At 30.8% G+C, this 20,704-nt stretch overlaps 1 protein-coding gene across 1 annotated transcript; it reads left to right on the top strand.

Moving 5' to 3' along the window:
- The first annotated feature begins 55 nt into the window (after window positions 1-55).
- Window positions 56-20,627, top strand: LOC148609355 (ubiquitin carboxyl-terminal hydrolase 44-B-like). The gene is made up of 18 exons (XM_088540514.1): window positions 56-139; window positions 3,705-3,755; window positions 4,148-4,255; window positions 5,857-5,934; window positions 6,552-6,592; window positions 6,957-7,115; window positions 7,225-7,275; window positions 7,455-7,521; window positions 7,813-7,946; window positions 8,126-8,291; window positions 8,817-8,956; window positions 9,376-9,525; window positions 10,186-10,285; window positions 10,867-10,999; window positions 13,436-13,504; window positions 14,353-14,452; window positions 15,407-15,597; window positions 16,950-20,627. Exons 3-18 carry the CDS (start codon window positions 4,148-4,150, stop codon window positions 17,252-17,254), a joined length of 1,992 nt encoding a protein of 663 aa, XP_088396640.1. The 5' UTR covers window positions 56-139; window positions 3,705-3,755; the 3' UTR covers window positions 17,255-20,627.
- The last annotated feature ends 77 nt before the right edge of the window (window positions 20,628-20,704 follow it).

Below are 20,704 nucleotides of genomic sequence, written 5' to 3' on the forward strand. Positions count from 1 at the left end.
TAAAGCGTTTAAACAACTCAGCACATAGAGGACCTGGGTGCCTGTCTTTAAAATCTTTTTATCTGACACATTTTTATTACGGAACCAGATAAAGTTAGCTGTCAACTGCTTTCGAAATACAGCGCCAAAACTCTTTTAAGTAACCACTAATAATGTAGAAAGCATTTTTAATATCATATTTTAAGCATTTTGATAACACCCTCTGATCGATTCTTGAATCAGAATAAAGCTCAGGGGCTTGGTGGAATGTATTTTTAGTAACATATATGTTCGCGAGGTTCCCATTGCCTAGCGAGCATTGTTACTAAAAATACATTTCACCTAGCCCCTGTGAGTAAAGTGACAACATGCATAATGCCTAATGGCTTGATAAAGTACTTAGTTGATGCCGTTTCACAATGGTGTTTTTTAAATAACAATTTTTGCTTAAAAAAGAAATGTTACACTGAGTATAGCTTTTGACCACATAAGTTGAAATTAGATCATGTGGGCTTACATAGACAACATATTCAAGCTTGAAAACACCTAATTTTGACAAGCACAAGTATTTAGACAGAGGTATTTTAGAGGAATGCACGATGAATTTGACCAGAACAAAAATGGACCGTAACAAAGACAGACATTGACAAAATTGGATTACACAAAATAGAACCATAGCGGAATCCAACCAATTTCTGAATTTTTTTATGCTTGCTGACTACTTATTAGTAAGAATTCTTTAACTGAGACCTACAAATATATAATTGATTGGCAGTTGCTTCTCGTCCACGCATTTGTAGATGTGGAGCCTCTTCAGACTAAATGTCCACACATATGGTTTGTGCCCAAAACATACAGAATTTTGATGGAAATGCCTGATTTGTTACGGAAATGTTGACAAACTTATCTGCAAACGTACGACTATTAATGTCTTGGCAAACTGTGTTCGCAATTAATAAACTGAACAGTTATCTGTTCATGTTATATGTTAATTTGACTGCAGTTTTGATAGTGGAATGAAGCCCCTGTGCCTGAAAATAGACAGGTATTTTGTTGGTTAGACAAAGAACAAGTCACAGAAGTTATGATGACTGGTGCCAAAGTCCATGCATCATCTTTACCGGATGTTTAAAAAAAATTATTTATATCTTGGCCAAAAAAATAAATATCCCACATTTTAAAAAATGCATGGAACAAAGCAGGACTAGTGTGAATGGATATGTTTCACATCAGCAGTCTGGTATGGGAACATTATGAATTAAAATTTGCCAGACTGAAAGAGTAATCAAGGGAACCAAGGTTATAGCGGTAATCAAAAGAATGTAATCCAGGGACAAAGACCATACATGGAAAACAGACATACACAACAAAGAACATAAAGTAATTAAAATCATACATACAAAGTAACAAAAGTAAATGAGCAACTCGGACTCCACTAAAAACTGGGAGCATGGACCAGTTGCACCGGTAGGGTAAGCGTCCTCTGCTTTTCTAGAAACACCCGCCGAGTTGCTTATAAAAAGTCAAGTCCGGGGTAGACAAACGAGGAAAGGAATACTATGACCTGTTGAATAAATCAGTTTTCATGGTGCTGAATCATGTGCCAAAACAATCCTTCTCGATGTGCAAACTTTGTTTAAAATAGTCTTTCAAGTTTGTTAAATCTGAATTTTGTATTGATTCTGAATGAATTTTAATCATTATTTGTTACATCAGTTATGATTTACATTGTAAATTGTATTTGTATCAGTTCGTATGTATTTGTATTAAAAGAAGTTCTCACAATTTCCACATTACTAACATGAATGAACCGTGTCCGTCATGATTCTATGTGTAATTGGCTCAAAACGGATGTGTGGACGATTAGCCTCACGAATGTGTGCACTAGCAGCCACTGCCTAATTAATATACTGGTCTATGGTTTGAACAAGGATTTTTTCTAGAATTGCAATTATTCTTTTTAATTACAAACAGAAACTCAGTCATTGCTTGTCCATACACCTTGCCACATGTAAGTGTGATCGAAGCATTCCTTTAAAATAAAATGGATTTCATGTCATTTACAATTTGTGTAAAAAAAAAATTATTTAGAATAATTTTATCTGAATACTGGAGATGTTGGCTTGCTGACTTCTCAGTCTGTGACCGCTCGGCCCATTAATTATGTGTTTCATTCATTTCATTTTGATGCATATTTTGACAATTTTTTTGCATTTAATATTACATTTATTTTATAATTAACATACATAATAAACATAAGATTTTTTACTGATTGTCTCAATCAGTAGTAGTTTGATTATTGTCATTGTAATTAACGGTTTGCAAGGATTAATCAAATCATGTAAATTACTAAAAGTAAAATTAATTTAAAATCATTATTAAATAGCAATGTCTTTGTTTATTAAACAATTATTTAATAATAGTGCCTACATCAATTTTAATTACTTTAATTACTCATAAAAAAGACATTATAGTGACTGTTATGTGCTTGTTGATATACAGTGCTAGTACTTAGCACTTACAGACAATCGGTAATAATATCAGATTTGATATTTTATGATGTAAACTGTAATACATAAAATACTGTCACAATGTTTGTGATATATTTATGGAATAAAGATATAAAATGAAAGTTGTTTGTCTCTGAACAAAAACAGAAAGCAAATCAGCTGTGGGAGATGTCAAGAATGCAAAAAAAATAATACAATAAAATGGCTGAAATATTTCGGAAAAAAAATACAAACAAAATGAACTACAAAGTAAATATGTACTGATCAAGATTATTGTTATGATTTTTGTTTTAACAAGTGTTCTGAGTTTCTGAAACATGGGCTCAGAAGTCTGCTGACCGAGATATCCGTAGCCCATATGTGGGAGCAGTCAAAAGATATTCCTAATATATATGTAATTTTATCTGTAAAACAGCACCGGATTAGGCGAAGAATGCCTTGTTTAACCACAATCTGAAATAAGTTTTTTTTTTATAATGCCAGAGCCTCTGAAATGTCTTCGAAATGTTTTATATAGCAGGTGTTTTGACTACATTTCAAAGCTTCAGTAGGTAGAATTGTAGCATTTTGCTTTGACGAAAGTTTCTCAAGCAATCAATATGAAAAAATATTAGAAAAAATTCCTTTAAGATTGAGCATTGCTTGATTAATAGGATAATTTGTGATTATACCTCAACTAGTATTCAGTTTCATTTGATACCAAGCAAAGTTCATTTTTAATCTATGTGGACCAAAAAAAGAAATTGAAAATATCCGCAATCAAATACAGATATGTTTACAAATGGTATGATTCACAGTTAAATTGAACAAATTTCAATTTTGTATCTGTTTGGATCTAAATGCGAAATGAAAAGAAAATTAGCGATAATGAAAGTATTAGTTCTGATTAGTCTTATATTAATTGAACAATTGATGAAAATTCCTAATGGTATAAAATGTGATATTATCAACATTCCATTTGTTAAACCACGTCAGCAGGTGAATAAATACTCCAATTTGTTCCCTTGCAACTACATGTTTATGCAGCACTGAATTTACTCAAATGCTTTTTGACATGGATATAAAACTTTCAATGATCTCGTAAGAAATTTCTTTAGATAATAAGCAGTTTAAATATTTTATGTATATACAATTTGTCTAATTGTAGTTGCAAAAATTTTACTTTTTGGTCTACATGTATGTCTTCAGAGTATTCAAGAACAACTTTCTTTTCAGAATGTATATTGATTTACACGTGTAGCTAAAGAGTTTGCCACCTGATACAAGGTAATTAGATATATCAAATATATTTTTGTACTAGGAGAAAATGTTACTTTAAATGTACCTCTGTGCTGCTGTTTTTGTATGTCACATGAAGGTACAAAAAATGTTCTTCAAGTTTTTGTAAGTATTTTTCAATTCCTTGTGTATACTGTTATGATTTTTAAAATTTCTTTAAAAACATGAAATTTATAATACATGATGACCAGAACCGAAAGCCTGATATTTTATTTGAAGTAGCCAAATATAAATATGATAGAAAATGCAGTTTGCTGCAATATGAAGTTGCTTTTACTTCCAAGGCAAAAAGATATTGAAAGAATTCATTTGTAAAATCAAAAAAGTTATTTACATTGTGAATTGTTCTTTTAAATTATTTTTTTTTTCAATGTTGGTAGATGGAGAATTGTAAACATGTTACCAAGATAAGAGCAAACTGGAATCACTCCATCCTAAATCCACAGAAATGGATGTGTTATATTTGTGGAACAACTGAAACAGTTTGGGTAAGATCTGTCAACATTATTATCGAGTCGGATATACATTATATCCCTTCTTAAATGGCGTACCAAGTTCAAATGTATTTTTATTTGCTTACACTGTAAATAATGTAGCATAATAGAAAAATCAGTGGAAAAGAGTGACTAACCAAAATATCACGAGTGCCGAAGAACGCCTAGATTTTAAGAGTGTGTGGAACTTGTTCCACGCATGAGTTAAATCCTCTAGCGTTCTTGGCATGAGTGATCATATTTTGGTTATTCACGATAACCAATTGATTATCCTATTTATTATATACATGTAGATTTTATTCATGATTTCTCAGTATTTTCATCATTTATTTAAATTCTGTGATTGGCGGGTTGATATCAAAGTTGTGACATTTTGGTGGGAGACAGTCCGAGAGTGAAATTACTGAATTTATTTCACAGTGTGAATTATTGAAATTTATTACACTGGAAACATTCAATAAAACACTGCTACTTAATAATAATATTCTTTATTTTGTAGCATATGCAATGTTTTTACAGCTTATGGTATCTCTTGGTTTTGTTGCGTTTTATACCAAGAGGTTCATTAATAACAAGTAGCATATGCTGTATTTTATAGCTTTAGTTGTATTTGTTTGTAGCTTATACATATAGTTTTATGTTTACCATAAGTATCAAAAATAACTTTGTTGCATATGTGGCAAAATCAAAATGCTTTATGAATATTCATTTAATATGCAGCTGGTCTGCTCAGTACAGAAACACCTTGTTAAAAGTAATTAATCCATGATGGGATGGGGCAAATTGTAATTAGCATTTACTGACAAATCATATACATATGTGGGAATATGCATTAGAATAAATATGCATATGCTTTATAGTGTATTTGAATCTTTCAGTACACGTAGAAGTAAACCATGATCCTATTGAAATATACAGCATTTACTAACCTCGTAGCATGTGGTATAAAATCATTTATAGTATATTTGAATCTTTCAGTACATGTAGAAGTAAACCATGATTCTATTGAAATATACAGCATTTACTAACCTCGTAGCATATGCTATAAAATCATTTTTGTACGAACAATGCATATGCTTTATTATTGAATCTTTCAGTGCAGGAAGAAGTAAACAATGATCCTATTGAAACAAAACAGAATTTTACCCTAAAAAAAGGAGCATTTGCTTTAAAATGTAGGATATGCTGCAATACTGTAATATATACTACACATGCTACAATTTAAAAAAAATAAAAACACTTTTGAACCTCTTGGTATCACATATTCTTACTTGATGGTTAAACGGTGCATTTTTACACATACAAGACTGTCTAGATTGTAAATGGCTTTCAACAAGACGTGTTGTTATATGTAACAAATAAACCATGTTAATTTAAACAATTTTAATTCAAGACGAACAAACACCTTCATAAAAGCTGCAAAATGAACATGCATGCAAATTTAAAAAAAAATAATAAAGTAAAACAAACGTTTATGTACCATAAGCTCCTGTCATATTATTTTTTATCTTAAAAGCTTTTTAGTCAACTGTAGAAAAAGAAACTTAAACCGTAAGATAAGAGTATGCAAAACTTGCACATGTTTTAATTTTCAGGCATGTTTAAGTTGCCCAAATGTTGCCTGTGGAAGATTTAATGAGGAACATGCTCTCAAACATTACCAAGAAAGTAAAGTAAGTTATTAATCACCTGTGATGACTGTATCATATGCAACTTTAAAAGAATGTATTTCTACTACCACCATTCTGAAATGTACAATACTGGGTACGTCCTTGCTTGGACAATGGTCATATCATAAATTAATATATGTTAATGGAAAATGTAAGAGGTCTTTGTATACTTTGCACTAGTGATTGTGTTACCTTGTTTCAAAAGGGTCCCATCCTGTAGGGTTTGGAAGAATGTTAAGCATTTGAGAGCTGAAAATTCTGATGTAAACTGTAATCTTTTGGAATTCTGCAGTTTTACCTATAGGGGAAACAACCTGTACTTGGTAGTGAATTTTAGGGAACAATAATGCTGAATTTTTTATGACCATATTTGTATTACATGTACATGTACTGTATATTTGTATAAAAATTGCCTAGCCTTTCCTGTATGAAATTCCTGGGTCAGTTAATATGGTCTTCAGATTTTGTTCACAATATTCCATAGTTACAAGCATGTTGCTTTGTGTAGTTAGGCTTCAGGGTTCAGACAGCTTTTGAGGAAAAAAAAATCAAGAATCTTTCCTCCCAAATCTATTGTACCTTGAAACTCTTTAAAATAACATTCTTTATATATTTTTCAGCATCCCTTGAGTATAGAAGTAAATAACAAATATGTCTACTGGTAGGTATTTTACTAATTTTTCAATTAACTTCGAATTACATGTTTTTAATACTGGCTTATTCAAGGCTTGAAAAGCAATAATTGTGTTCATCGAAGGAATAGTGTTTGAATTGATACAGAAATGCACATGCATGTAAGTTACTTGATAGAGTTGAGATATTTATTGTTTATCATGTAAGAATGATTTAAAATATCAGAAAATCTTGAGCAACTGTCAACACCTAAGATTGCACAAAAAGTTTCTGGCTGATTAAAAAAAACAACGGACATTAACAACCATTCTTTGTATAAAAAATTCTAATGTCTTTATTAACTATGATTGCTACATTCAATCTACACTAATAATTTTGTTCATTTCTTCCAGCTATGATTGTGATGACTATGTTATGAATGACAATGCAGCTGGTGATCTGAAAATTCTACGGAGTGCTTTAAGTGCCATAGCTACACAGTCCTTTACAGATATAGAGTCTAGAGGTCGGAGACTTCTCAGATCATACTCTGTTAATGCTGTTGCTTCTACGTAGGTAGTTTATTGATGGTTGTAGTCAATAGAAGTTACTTAGTCTTTTACACTATTGAAGTTTTAATCAATGATTTGATTTGATTGTTAAACCATTTTCTTTTTACAGACATTCTGCTGAAGATGATGACAGGATGGCAACAGCAGAATGGCACCACAGGTACATCTTCAGTTATATTGATCATCCACACATTATGAAATTAAGAAAATGTGTAAACTGATGAATTATATACTAAAGTCCAGAATTAACCTCAATATATATGCTTTCATACATGTATTTCATTTAATTATTTATTTTAGGCTTATTTTAAGTTTTTTCTTCTGTTACTTACATTGTAGAAGGACAACTCTGGCTAAAACATTAAATGCCTGGTACAAACATGTCAAAGAACAGAAGAAAAGGAGGGTAAACAATACATACTTGTTTCTATATGGATGTTTTATTTTTAATTAATACTTTTGAGGGATAGACAGACAGCTTAATTTACTTCCTAAGTGTCCTTTTCTATTTATATTCTGTGTAAATGTATATTTCATAAATAACCTGAGATGTTCACACAATAATGTAACCATGCTGGTATTTTAAAGACATGCATGCTTTTGGAGGACTTTAGATATATTTCGTGTGAAGTAGGTTACTTTTATGTACATTATAGCTGGTAATGATCTGAGCTTAAACATTTTCTGGTAATTTTAGACCCCTGAAAAAATTACAAGACAAGATGAAGATTCATGGTCATTTTTACGGAGACGGACATTGATTCCAGGAATGACTGGGTTAAGGAACTTAGGAAATACGTGTTATATGAATTCTATTCTGCAAATATTGAGGTAAGTTTAATATAATTGATCATAAATCATAAATTAGCATCTTTCAGCTGTTTATTCAGGGAATATCAACTGAATATAAAAAGATAACTAATGTTGATTTTTCTTACATCCTTATGCTCTATATGGTATTTATAATGTTAACTAATTTAATTGATACAAATCACTTATTTCCATTGCAGTCACATAGAGTCCCTGAGAGATTTTTTTCGTTTTTCTGTGAAGCAGTTGCCAAGTAGAGTTGTCACCCCTGAAGCCAGCCCATCTACCTCACCATTTTCTATCTCGCCTAGATCTTCTAAATCTCCCAGGATGCTCAGCAGGCAGACCACAACAGACTGTTTTAATGTTGGTGTAGCTTTATCTTTTGTCTTTTTGCAGCACAAGTTTTGCATTCACCCTCTGACTTTATTTACCATGGTGTTTTAAAATTTTTTTAATTTCATAGTGTTAATAATAATGTAAATTTAATTTAGATATAATTCCTAATTTAGAATTTAATTATTTAATAATGGACCTCTGTAAAAGAAGCCTAACTATTTATAAATGATACTATTTACTCTTAAAACTTACTCATTTGTTTTGAGTGAAAATTAGTAATCAAACAAAAACACATGAAAAAAATAGTTCTTGAAATTTTAACATTCAAAACACTAGTAATTTAAAAACATCTTAAAAATGACCTTTTTAGGCAACTTGAAGGTTGAATATTTCATTGTTTCCTTCAATTATTTTCCATCATATCTAGAGAATACCACCTACATCTGCTTGGACATATGGTTCATATTATATCAAAACTGTTCCTACAAATACATGTCAATATAATTACATGTACTAAGCAGCAAAAGCAGTGCTATTTGTTTTCTATTTCAGCATTTAAAGACTCCACTGACACCTCAACACCAAAGGAAACCACAGTATGGCCTAAATGGAGGTTCTGGTGGATCCACTCCTTCTACTCCTGTAAACAAACAACTGATTGTCAAAGTGGAGGACTGTTCTATGGAAAAAATGTAAATACAGAAATGTTTTATTGTATATTAATCTTCAATCTAATAATTGTCTGTACATGGTTCTCTTTTTTTTTTTTTTAAGTTGCCAACAAAGTACAAAGATAGTTAGTTGATACTAAAGCAGAATAAGTATTGGATAATATAATTTAATTCATGCATTTTATCACCTCCATTATATTGAAAATTCAAATACAAATTTTAGTCATTGCAGTTAAGACTGGCATTATTCACAATATTAAAATCCTTGCAAAGATTTCTGAACAAACAGTATTTGGAATGAATTTGATGGTCTGGAATAAGATTTTTAGTAAATTTTTAAAAGTCTCAACTTACAGGGTGTATCAACCTTCTTTAATTACCAGTTAAATGGAAATTATTTTATTACATAAGTTATAAATGTTATATGCAATTTGCTTTAGATCCATGTGTCAGGAATTGAATGGGCTATTCCGTGTACTGTGGTCAGCTCGATGGGCACAAGTCAGTCCATATGCCTTTCTACATTCTGTATGGCATGCAATTCCAGCATTTAAAGGCCACAATCAACATGATGCTCAGGAGTTTCTTTGGTAGGTAGTTCAGCTTTTTGTTTTCTCTTTAGGTTGAAAGAGAAATACAAGTATATTCTTCAAAAAAAATATTTTTAATTGGTCTAATATGATAATGTAAGTCTTGAAAGGGAAGTTTTTATACAAAGATTTTTTTTTATCTTATATAAACATTTACATTTTCTACACTTAATTAATGATTCAATAATTAACATATAGCATTATTTCATACTAACTGAAAATGAGCAAGAGGGAATAACTTTGTTTTGAAGAACCTTACATATACTGTTTGACTTGCCATCATATTTTTGTCTGTTTTTGACTAAATTTCGTTAAAGCATTCTGTTTAAAAATAATTTGATAGTAGGTTCTTTTTTTTGGTTCAGAAAGCAAAAAACTGTAATGTACTGCTAACAACGCTGGAATTGTTTCTACCAATATTCAGTTTCACCTGACATTTTGCATGATCAAACATGAAGGGTTTTGAAGTAGTTTGGACATTTAAAAAAAAAATAATATAACATTGGGTAAGAAATGAATATTTTTTCAGTGTGAGAGTGTGTCTATTCCTATTCAATTACAAAAATCTCTGATCACAAAATATGCAGTGCCACTACAGATTGTGCACTGGCAGTATAAAATTCATGGTTCTATGTATACTGACATTTTTCTATATTTCAGTGAACTGTTAGATAAATTAGAAAGAGAATTAGAAGACACAGATGGACAGAGGAATCCTACAATATTAACAAAAACATTTCAGGGACAACTTGTTAGTCAGGTATGTTATTTACCTTGTTGAACTTTCAGTATACATTTTGTCCCTATGGATAAGCATGTTATGTTTGGAATGAGTAAATGAACACTTACTGAAATGTACCCTAGAAATATCATCAGTTTAATGTATGAATTATTTATCTTCTCAGTTACATAGAAGTCCACAGTTTAATAAATAAAATGTTGTAAAGTTTTTTTATATGCTTGTCTTCCAATGGTTGTATGATGGTCCACATGTATGCCTGACTTTCAATGGTTGTATGGTGGTACACATGTATGCCTGACTTTCAATGGTTGTATGGTGGTACACATGTGTGCTTGTCTTTCAATGGAGGTATGATGGTATACCTGTATGCTTGTCTTTCAATGGTTATATGGTGGTACACATGTATGCTTGTCTTTCAATGGTTGTATGGTGGTACACATGTATGCTTGTCTTTCAATGGAGGAATGATGGTACACATGTGTGCCTGTCTTTCAATGGAGGTATGATGTACACATGTATGTCTATCTTTCAATGGAGGAATGATGGTGCACATTTATATTTAATTTTTTCACCATGTACCCTTTATTTTTATAATTTAGGTAAAATGCTTGAAATGTTCAAACATTTCGTCAAGAGAAGAACCATATTTAGATCTGTCACTAGAATTTCCACGAAGATATCAGATCACACACAAAAATTCCAAAGTTGCACAAGACAGATGTCACCTAACAGGTATGTAGTGTAGTACATGCATACATACAGTTGTATATATTACACATGCTCACTAGGTTAAACTGAGCTTGAGTGTAATTCAGTTGAAATTTCACTTTTAAAAAAAATTTATCACCAAGTAGAAAATATTGAGTTTTTGCATCTATCTTGATTTTAAACCTGCAAATAGACTCATAAGTCTTTGGATAAACCTTTCTTCCCATGGCACAAATGGAATACACATTAAATTTCTGCACTGTTTTCTGATGTTATAGAACATTCAGTATTATAAAATAAATAATACCGTATTTTCCAGACTAAAAGTCGATATTTTTTTTCAGCAAAGTGTCAGCCTCAGCTTATCGTCCACTTCGACTTATCTAAGGATTTTTCAAGAAAAATGTTCATCTACAATACATTTCATTAGATTTGTTTAGTTCAGTTTTGATTGCTTTAATTCAAAATTTTGGTAAACTGCAACCAACGAAAGTTATCACTCAAACAGTCAAACTGGCGATTGAATTCAAATATTGTTGATCATTGCTTCTATCCTTTATGAATGATAATGATGATGTTAATAAAAACTCTGAAACTTTGAAACCCTTAAAATATATAAATAAACTCTAGAAGATTACATTAACATAACTCTTTTTTTTTAACTTGGAAAACATTATCGAGTGTTTTGGAGTTATCTGTCCTTTAATATGCAAATTTATATTCACTTACAGTATGTCGTAACACATTTGCACGTGACTCAAATTATAATTAGTTAAGATGTTATCTAAATGGCTAATTGCAACCAAATTTACAGGTAACAATTATGTTTAATTGTATTACGTAATACCAAGTAAAATTGTTTACTAATTACTATTCGTAAATATGACCAATTCATCAAACAAATTTCCCGCATTTTTTACACATGGCTGCCGACGTTTGACATGTTTATGATTTTGTACTCCTGATAATCTATGGCTTCAGAGAGCCATTGACACGCCATTCAATAAAAATAATTGAACTCCCGGACAAAATACACTTTAACAAAAACACAGATATTTATCTAATTCAGAAATCTTATACATAGTAACATCGCTGGAATAATATGCTGTTGAACACAAACCACTCAACTCGGATGTCCGCTAACACGTACTATAAAAATGGAAACGTCTGACCTTTTAATCTGCCGAATTCGACTTATATATGTTTTTTTTGGGTCAAAATTAGGCAATTCATCTTGTACTGCACATTGACTTATAGTCTGGAAAATATGGTATATAGTAAAGAGATGAAAGAGCAGTTTGTTTCCCTGAGAAAATCATTGTCATCCTGAGGCTTTTCCAAAAAAGAGCCCGAAACGAGCATTTTCCTTATTAATGCCTACAATAAAGTTAATTGTTTGTTGCTTCCATTTTAACACAGGAAATTTGGGATTGATTTTGCAGGTTTTAACTGGAACCATTTAGGAATAAGGACCAAAAAATGACAACTTTATCTCGGTCCAGTTTTTATCCTGTGTCAAATGTCTAATCATAATTAAAATTTAAAGCTGTGTCCAATGTGAATGGTGTGTCCAAACTTTCCCCAACTGTTCTGGGTTTGACATGAGTGGTCATATCAAGCTGTGCCCTGTGAAGCATTTTATTTGAATTTATAAAAGTGGGAGCCTAAAAAGAGGGCTGGAAACATCCATCCCACAACAGATGATGGGAAACAAATCTACACAAATGCCAGAAACATGTTATCCTTCCACTCAGAAAAAATATGAACTGATTTAAACTCCTCATGACCTTGAGATTTCTCTTCAGTAATGAGTGGCTTCATTTTTTTTTAACTAAGATGATACAATTGAGGATATTAAGATTTTTTACATGCAAACTTTAGGGAACATGTTTAAATCTTTAATGATAAACCACAGAGTGGACAAAAATTCAAACCAATAATAGGCTGAAGGAGAATCAGTTTCTTCTGTGAAATTTGTAGAAATTGTAAAAAATGTAAAATTGTGGGGGAACTTTCAGGACTTTAATCACATATTAGTAGTTTAAAAAGTTGGGTGCATTTTCAATCACTGGCTTAGAATGCTATTGAAGCTTACATATCTAATTTATTTCATTATTTCTATACAACATGTATATGTGTTGTAATCTTTAATACATTGGTCCTAAAGTTTTTGTACATATAGGGGTTTGAAATTAGCAGGCGCCCACTAGCCATATCCCCTAAAATTTGGTGTGAGCTACTAAAATTTCTACAGTTATCATAAAGAACTAGGCATATTTGCTATTAAAATTTAAGCTGTGGGCTACCACCCCAAAATTGTAGATTAAAACCCTGATTAATGTTCCTAATAGCCTTTAGATTTGTAATTTAAGGTTTGTTTCAGTTCACAGGTGTGGTTTATAAATTCCATTTACATATATTTAAGGGTTTTGAAGTGAAACATTGACCTATTGTTTTCAGAAATGTTTGCTCAGTTTACAGATACAGAGGAATTGGATGGAGAGATTTATCATTGTGAAAAGTGTAATGGTAAGAATATTGTTTTAAATTAAGAAAACAAAATAATGTGTTATGGCATTAATGTATTTTACAAAATAATATATGTTGTGAAGTGACTTAAATTAAACGTAAATAAGAATAATGAATTAGTGAACTATACGTCAATAGCCATGTTTAAAAGGTAAAAAGGAACTAAATACGAATAAAATATTAATAAAATCTGAAAATATTGAAAATAAAATAAAACATTCATGCATTTTAGTTTTCCTGTCACTCTTCAATATTTATGTAATCACCTTATCTGAAATGTTACTATCATTATAATAGGTATGGGTTGAAAAACTTGTCTATCAAGCTATCAAGAACTGCTCTTGAAAATAATGACAATCGTGCCAATGTCATTAACAATATGACTAATTTTGAAAATGAACATATTTGGGTCATATTTAGTTGAATTCATATAGCTACACCTAACTATGAAACAAGGAAATAAAAAAAACTTAGAAATCAGAATAAGAAGAGCTAGCTGCAGTAGCATTAGATTATCATACATGTAGAAATTATCAAAATATTCATAAACTGATCATTTAAAAAAAATCTACTTTTTTTATATTTTTCTTTTCTCATTCCATTTCATGCCAGAGGTAGATGGGAAATAAGGTGAAAAGACTAGCCCAGTATAACTGTTACCTTAGGCCAACTTATATTATTTTTTTGGTTTTCAAGCTTTGAGGATGCTTCATTACCTCAATACTCTTTTTAAGTATTTTAACAAATGCATGAAGGGAATGTCCCATGATTTGAAAAATTGCCCAAGAACCAACTATAATTAACTAGAATACACTTATGTTAATTTGATATAATTGATATATTTTAAGTGAAAAGAAAGAAAGGTAACACACTGTACACGAAAGCAGAGAAACGATTACTGGTGAAGAAACTACCTCCTGTACTTAGGTTACATCTCAAAAGATTCAGGTAATCAATATTCATACTGTTCTCTGATCTCTAAAATCCACATTAAAATTTTAAATCGTTCTTTTAAAGAACCGCAAACAATTTTCATTGGTATAATTTATGATACTATCATAGATCTCTTTGTATCACAAGGTGCCATACTCAAAAAGAAAATATGGATTAATTTTGGGGATTGTGATTCAAAGGGGCCAGAAAGAAGCATAATCATTATGGCTAGACAATAATTTGACTATAAGTGAACAGATCTATTTGAAACTGTATCACAAGGTGTCGTATAACCATAGAAAGGCTAGGGTTGATTTTTAGGGTTGTGACTTGAAACATGTATGAATGAGGGGTCAAAAAGTGACCTTTTGGTCCTGGTCAAATTCTTTAAATATGCTGTGTCAAATGTTTTATCACATTAAAAATTCAGAGCTGTATCATGCTTGAATGGTGTGCACAAACTGTTCAGGGTTTGACTTATGTGGTTGTATCAAGCTGAGTACTGCAGAACAATTTATTTATAATAAAAACAAAACAAAAGAACAATCCATTTTCTTTTTATACATTCAATCATGTTATGTCTCAAGTTGTTGTGATATAAAACAAAGAATAAAAGTCTCATCAACTTTCCAAGTCAATTTTTTTTAGAAAAAGTATACTAATATCATGTTTGATTTTTGTTTGAGTTATCTTTGTATGCTATTACTATTGCCTGTAAAAAGTAAAAACAAAAGTATTTGGATTTGACACTGTTAACCATTCTAATCTTATATCAGTGAATGGCATAAAAGAACGCCATGTGTGTTTTATAACATTTTTGCTGAAAATCTATTAAAATTGATATTTTACTAACAAAAGAATAAGTGATTTCTTAGATGAAAAGTATAGAGAACAGGATATTGCCTGTATATTGAAAGTTATTTGCATTTGTGATCCCTCAATGCGAAAAATAATTAATCTGTATTACAGATGGTCTGGACGACTCCATCGAGAGAAAATCCATACTCCTGTTATGTTTGATGAGGTGATGGACATGGAACCATTCTGTGTAAGTGAACAGGGAACCAGTAAAAAGTACAGATTGATAGGAGTGGTTATACATCATGGAACAGGGTTTAAATCTGGACATTACACAGCTAACTGCTGGAACAAAGAAGCAGGTTATATTGTTATTTTGTTGTTTAACTTTAAAATTTTAATGCAGATGCTAGACTTTCCAGCCTGCATTACTTCAAGAAATGATTTTGTTCTGCTTTAAAATTGGATACTTACTGATCATTAGTCAATTTCACAAAGCATGTATGTATAAAATTAGTCACAAGTTATGATGTCACAAAACTTTGATCTATTATGATGTCAGAACTTATGACTAATTTTACGCTTACGATTTTTTGTGAAAAGGAATTTTAATTCTTTTATACTGTATACATACATTTACATCAGGTGTTGTTTACATGTTTAGAGGTAGAAGGGTACAACTTCTCATTATTTTAGGTTGGCCTTTCGTGTACCCTACTTTAGTAAATACTTCCGGACACTGTAATTGCACAAATTGTGCTGATACCCAAAATGTTTTATTAATTCCAGGCTCTAACATTATTATACTTTTAAAAAATTGCATTTTATTTTTTGAAAAACATTTTATATAGATATTATGATTTTTTTAAATTTATGTGCCATTCACAGAAAAAAGGGGGAACTTAGACCCCAAACTTCATCTGCTTAAAATACTAAAGAATCGAGACGGTTATGATATGACTTTGATCACAATTTTAGTTAGCTAGGGAAATGAAGATATGACTGAAAAAAGGTCAGTTTATAGCTCCATCATTGTTTTAAAAGGGTGAATTTTTCAAAAGTTTTACTATTTTTCGCCTATAGGAAATAAATAGTACCATTCTACCTAGAACGTCCATGTGTGGTAGAAACCAAATTTGTTCACTCGTTCTGATATTTTGTAAAAGACAGAGTATGTGATGAAATAACACAAATTCTGATATTTATCTTGAAATAACTTCATAAAATGTTTTTTTTTAAGTTTATTTTCTATCTGAGCATGTAAAAGACTGACACAAATGTCTGCTCAAGTTTGATAAAATGACCAGCATGGGCTGTCATAATCTGTACTTTTTTCCTTAGATCTAGTTGACAGATATTTTTTCGATTTCTCGTACATGACAAGATATTCGAAAATATCTGTGAAAACATTGGGGGTGGTTGTGACATCATCAGACCTTTAGATTTTTTAATAAAAATGACATCATGCACCAACAGTTTCTAGTCACACTAATATATTTTTTACTAAAAGTACACTAAAATGATCAAAAATGCAATTAGTAGTTGACTGATAAATAGTTTGATATTTGATTTTTATACTGTCAGTATCATGTGGAACATCTCCACTTGTGCTCACATAACTATTATTCTACATTTATACAGAACTGTGTATAATTTGGATGCAAATTCTGTGTGACAAAAACACAAAAACTTTAATTTTCTTTTTGTTTTACAGATTCCTGGATAAACTTTAATGATTCCCGTGTAAGACTGATACCTCTGGAGGAAGTTTTATTAAGTCAAGCCTATATTCTTATATACCAGCGAGATGATGGTGAATTAGCTGTGCCATTACCAGACAATGATGTGTTTGAAGCTCAGACAGCAGTTGATTCTCCTGGTCCATCATGCAGAATAGATAGTGAAATCACATTTAATTATAAGCCCTCTGACAACAATTCAGTTGGGCAGAAAAAAAGGCCTTCAGGGTCTGATGCTATATTTAGAATTATCAAGCGGAGGAGGTCGACTTTGTGGTGATTCTTTATCAGTGTATATTACCCTCAGTATTATTGAAATTTTTCTGTAGGAGTTCTTTATCATACAAATTCTTATTTTATGCATTCTTTTACTTTCTCACTTAAAACTATTAATACAAAATTCAGGCCCTATCAATGGTGCAGAAAAAAACCCAAACAAACAAACAATGCTTTTTTAGCTCACCTGCCATCACTTGGCGTCCGACGTCGTTGTTAACAATTTTTTGTTAACAACTCTTCTCCTCTGACACCACTTGACCAATTAGAACTAAACTTGGTATGAATGTTCCTTGGGGTATCCTGCATAGATGTGGGGATTTTTGATCTGTCAAAAAACATGGCTGCCGTTACTAAAAATAGAACATAGGGGTCAGACAATAGTTTTTCGCATATATCTCCAAAACCATTAGGTTTAGCCAAATTCTGACATGGGATAAAAGTGTTCAGCATGATGAGATCTATCTGTGGTCCAGTTTTTATTTTAATATGTTAAGCCATGTTGGACTTATTGCCATTTTGACATTTTTTTGCTATTTTGAATGTTATTTCTTTCAAAAATCTTCTCCTCTGACACTACCTGATCAATTGGAATCAAACTTGGTATGAATATTCCTTGGGGTATTGTGCATAGGACTGATGTGGGGATTTTTGATCCATCGAAAAACATGGCTGCTGTTACTAAAAATAGAGCAAAGGGGTCAGACAATAGTTTTTCATAAGTGTCAACAAAACCGTTGGGTTTTACAAAATTATTTCTATAGCTGAAATGACCCTTATTATAAGGCCTTCAAAAGTCGTCAGGGATTTAGGTTGTCAGGTGACTCCTGTAAGAGTTATTGCCTTGAAAAGTTGAAAAGTTTTCAGCCAATATCTTTTAAAACTATAAAAGAAAGAAACTTTCTATCGCTGAAATGATCCTTATGATAGTCCTACCAAAGTTTTCTTGAGTCAAAATTGTGGACAACTACTTGTTAAATTTATTGCCTTTGAAAGACAAACTTTAACCAGGTGAGCGATTTCGGCCTCTTGTTCAATTTACGTGCACCATATTTCCATGTAATTAATGCCCTTTCAGCATACAGATGTGTATTTTGGTCTTACATTTACCTCCCACTTAAGTCAAACAAATCATGCTCAATAGCTGAGCGTAAATTTCCTGTACAAACCATTTATTTTCTGTCTCCAAAGTGCAACAACCGAATGACAAACAAAGAATGGAGATGTGGTCTGTAATTGTTCCTGAATTAGAAATTGAAGTTAAGTTTGTTATGAATCATCTTCTGTCTGATATTTATAAAGACTACTTTACTAGAAATAACTGAGGTCTATTCAACCATTATCATTTTGATAGTAGCTTATGATAAATAGCCAGAAAATAATGATATCTCAGGGAATACCATTAGAACCATGACCAGTATCCATATACATGTTGATGTATAATATAGGTAATGAATTTTAATTGATTATTTTGTGTAAAATTGTGCAGTTTTGAAGCTTTATGATTTTGTCAATGGTCAAAACTACCATAATTTACATATTGTATTTAGTGTATATGTTCAAGACTTGCATTCATGGCATATAAAACTTGTTTGTATTGACTTTTATGACTTGGTGCCAAATTATAATCCACATATCAATCTTTATTTTTAATATTCAGGAAAAGATTGGTCATTTATTTTTTGTTCTGTTTTATTGTTAATTTTATGCACTGATTTTCCTAACCTATGCATATACATGTAATTCTAGTAGTTTTGTATTAAAAAAAAAAGAAACCAACCAGTCGATATTCAGAGTTTTCCTATAAATGGACAGAATGGAAACATGTAGCTCAGGATTTGTATGATTATATCATTTTGCCATACAATAACTTTTTTCAAAGAATTGATGATGTTTTGTTACAAATTTTGTAATATTAGCCATGATTGTTTTTTTTTTAACATTATTTTATAGTAATGGTTTTTAATAATAATAAATTGCAATTATTGTAAATACTGAAATTATTGTGATTCTTCATTATTTCTTGACAGTAAGAAGCTGAATATTTTGAGACAGTAAGGAAATACTCCTACAATAATGATTAAAATAATCTGCAATTCAGCCATTACAATGATGCAATTTTCACAATAATTTCTGAAGTGTTATACAAATATGTAATGCACATATGTTACAGTTCAAGGCAGCAAAAATGTGTTTTATTTTGTTATTTATGAGAAATAGATTCATTCATGCATTCATTCATTTACAAACACTTGTTTTATCACCTTACAGAGCTTTATAAGCATGATTTGTTTTGTTGCTTATTTATGAAATCTTCAACGTACATTACATTGAAGTTTATTGCTGTCCTTATATTTCCCATAAACTCTCAACTTGAATAATAAAAAAGTGCAGCCTTCATCTACATTACGAAATAGTTAACATGCTGCGAAATTATCAATAAAAAAAAAGATATCATTGTGTCATATTAAATTTTCTATCATATTTTGGGATCTCAGTATATCTCATATTCTTTCTCTCTATAGCAAACTAATTCAAGCTTTTAAGTAACAAATTACAATTCCTTATTTTGAAGTCATTGTTATACATTTGTAAACTGGGTACTCTAGGTACATTGTATCACTTGTGTAAGTAATGATAGGTTTTAGTTTGAATAGTATAGAGAAGTTTTTAATGACCATACATTATAGGAAATCATTGGTCTGGTTGATGTACAGCTTCATGTATATACAAAGTCGAGACAATGAGTCTGATGAGGCAAGATGTCATGTGTAGTTTAGATGACAGATATTATTCTGTCTTCTACATCACATTGTGCTTTAAAATATTTTTGATCAGATCACAGCTTTAGCCTGAGATAAATCATATAGGTTGATCAATGGGAAAATTGAGAAGCTACCAATACATTGAAAAAAAAGTAGGAAGGCTGTATTTAACTCAACATTCTTGTATGTGAACATTACTTGTGTGAATAGTCATTGATTTCAACAACCAATAAAACTAATCCTGATTTTAAGATACCTTTTGAATGTTGTTATTTTATATTTTATCAAATATAGGTTACATTATTCTTTTTTATCTTGGGAAAAGTTAGTACTTAATGTATTGTTGGCTTGCATTCTATGAAAAGACTCACGGTTTCATTGTTTGTCTACTATTTTTTTTACATTTTTATCTGATGTGAACCTCAATGAAAATCATTACACTAAAAAATGATCCATTAACAGTACAATATTACTTAGAATTCTATTATTTTATACTATTAGATTTTTACGCAATACTTAAACCTTCAATATGTCTATATATTTTTGTTAAACATATGATGAACAATTGTTTGAAATGATGAAAATAAAAAAATAAATACATTAGAATGATTAGATGTTTGTTTTAAAATCAAATCCACAGTAATATAATTCCTAAACCAAGTGGTATAGGCAAACGAAAAAATACTTTA

This window comes from Perna viridis, chromosome 8, assembly GCF_037379345.1.
Source record: "Perna viridis isolate PV_CMFRI_1.1 ecotype Kerala chromosome 8, ASM3737934v1, whole genome shotgun sequence".
In the NCBI taxonomy this organism is placed as follows: Eukaryota; Metazoa; Mollusca; class Bivalvia; order Mytilida; family Mytilidae; genus Perna; species Perna viridis.

Bases quoted from the DNA above. Each gene is read 5' to 3' on its own strand.
- LOC148609355 (XM_088540514.1), top strand. From the start codon at position 4,148: ATGGAGAATTGTAAACATGTTACCAAGATAAGAGCAAACTGGAATCAC. The intron at 6,593-6,956 runs GTAGGTATTTTA...CATTTCTTCCAG, and splicing joins AATAACAAATATGTCTACTG to CTATGATTGTGATGACTATG. The intron at 13,505-14,352 runs GTAAGAATATTG...ATATATTTTAAG, and splicing joins TCATTGTGAAAAGTGTAATG to TGAAAAGAAAGAAAGGTAAC.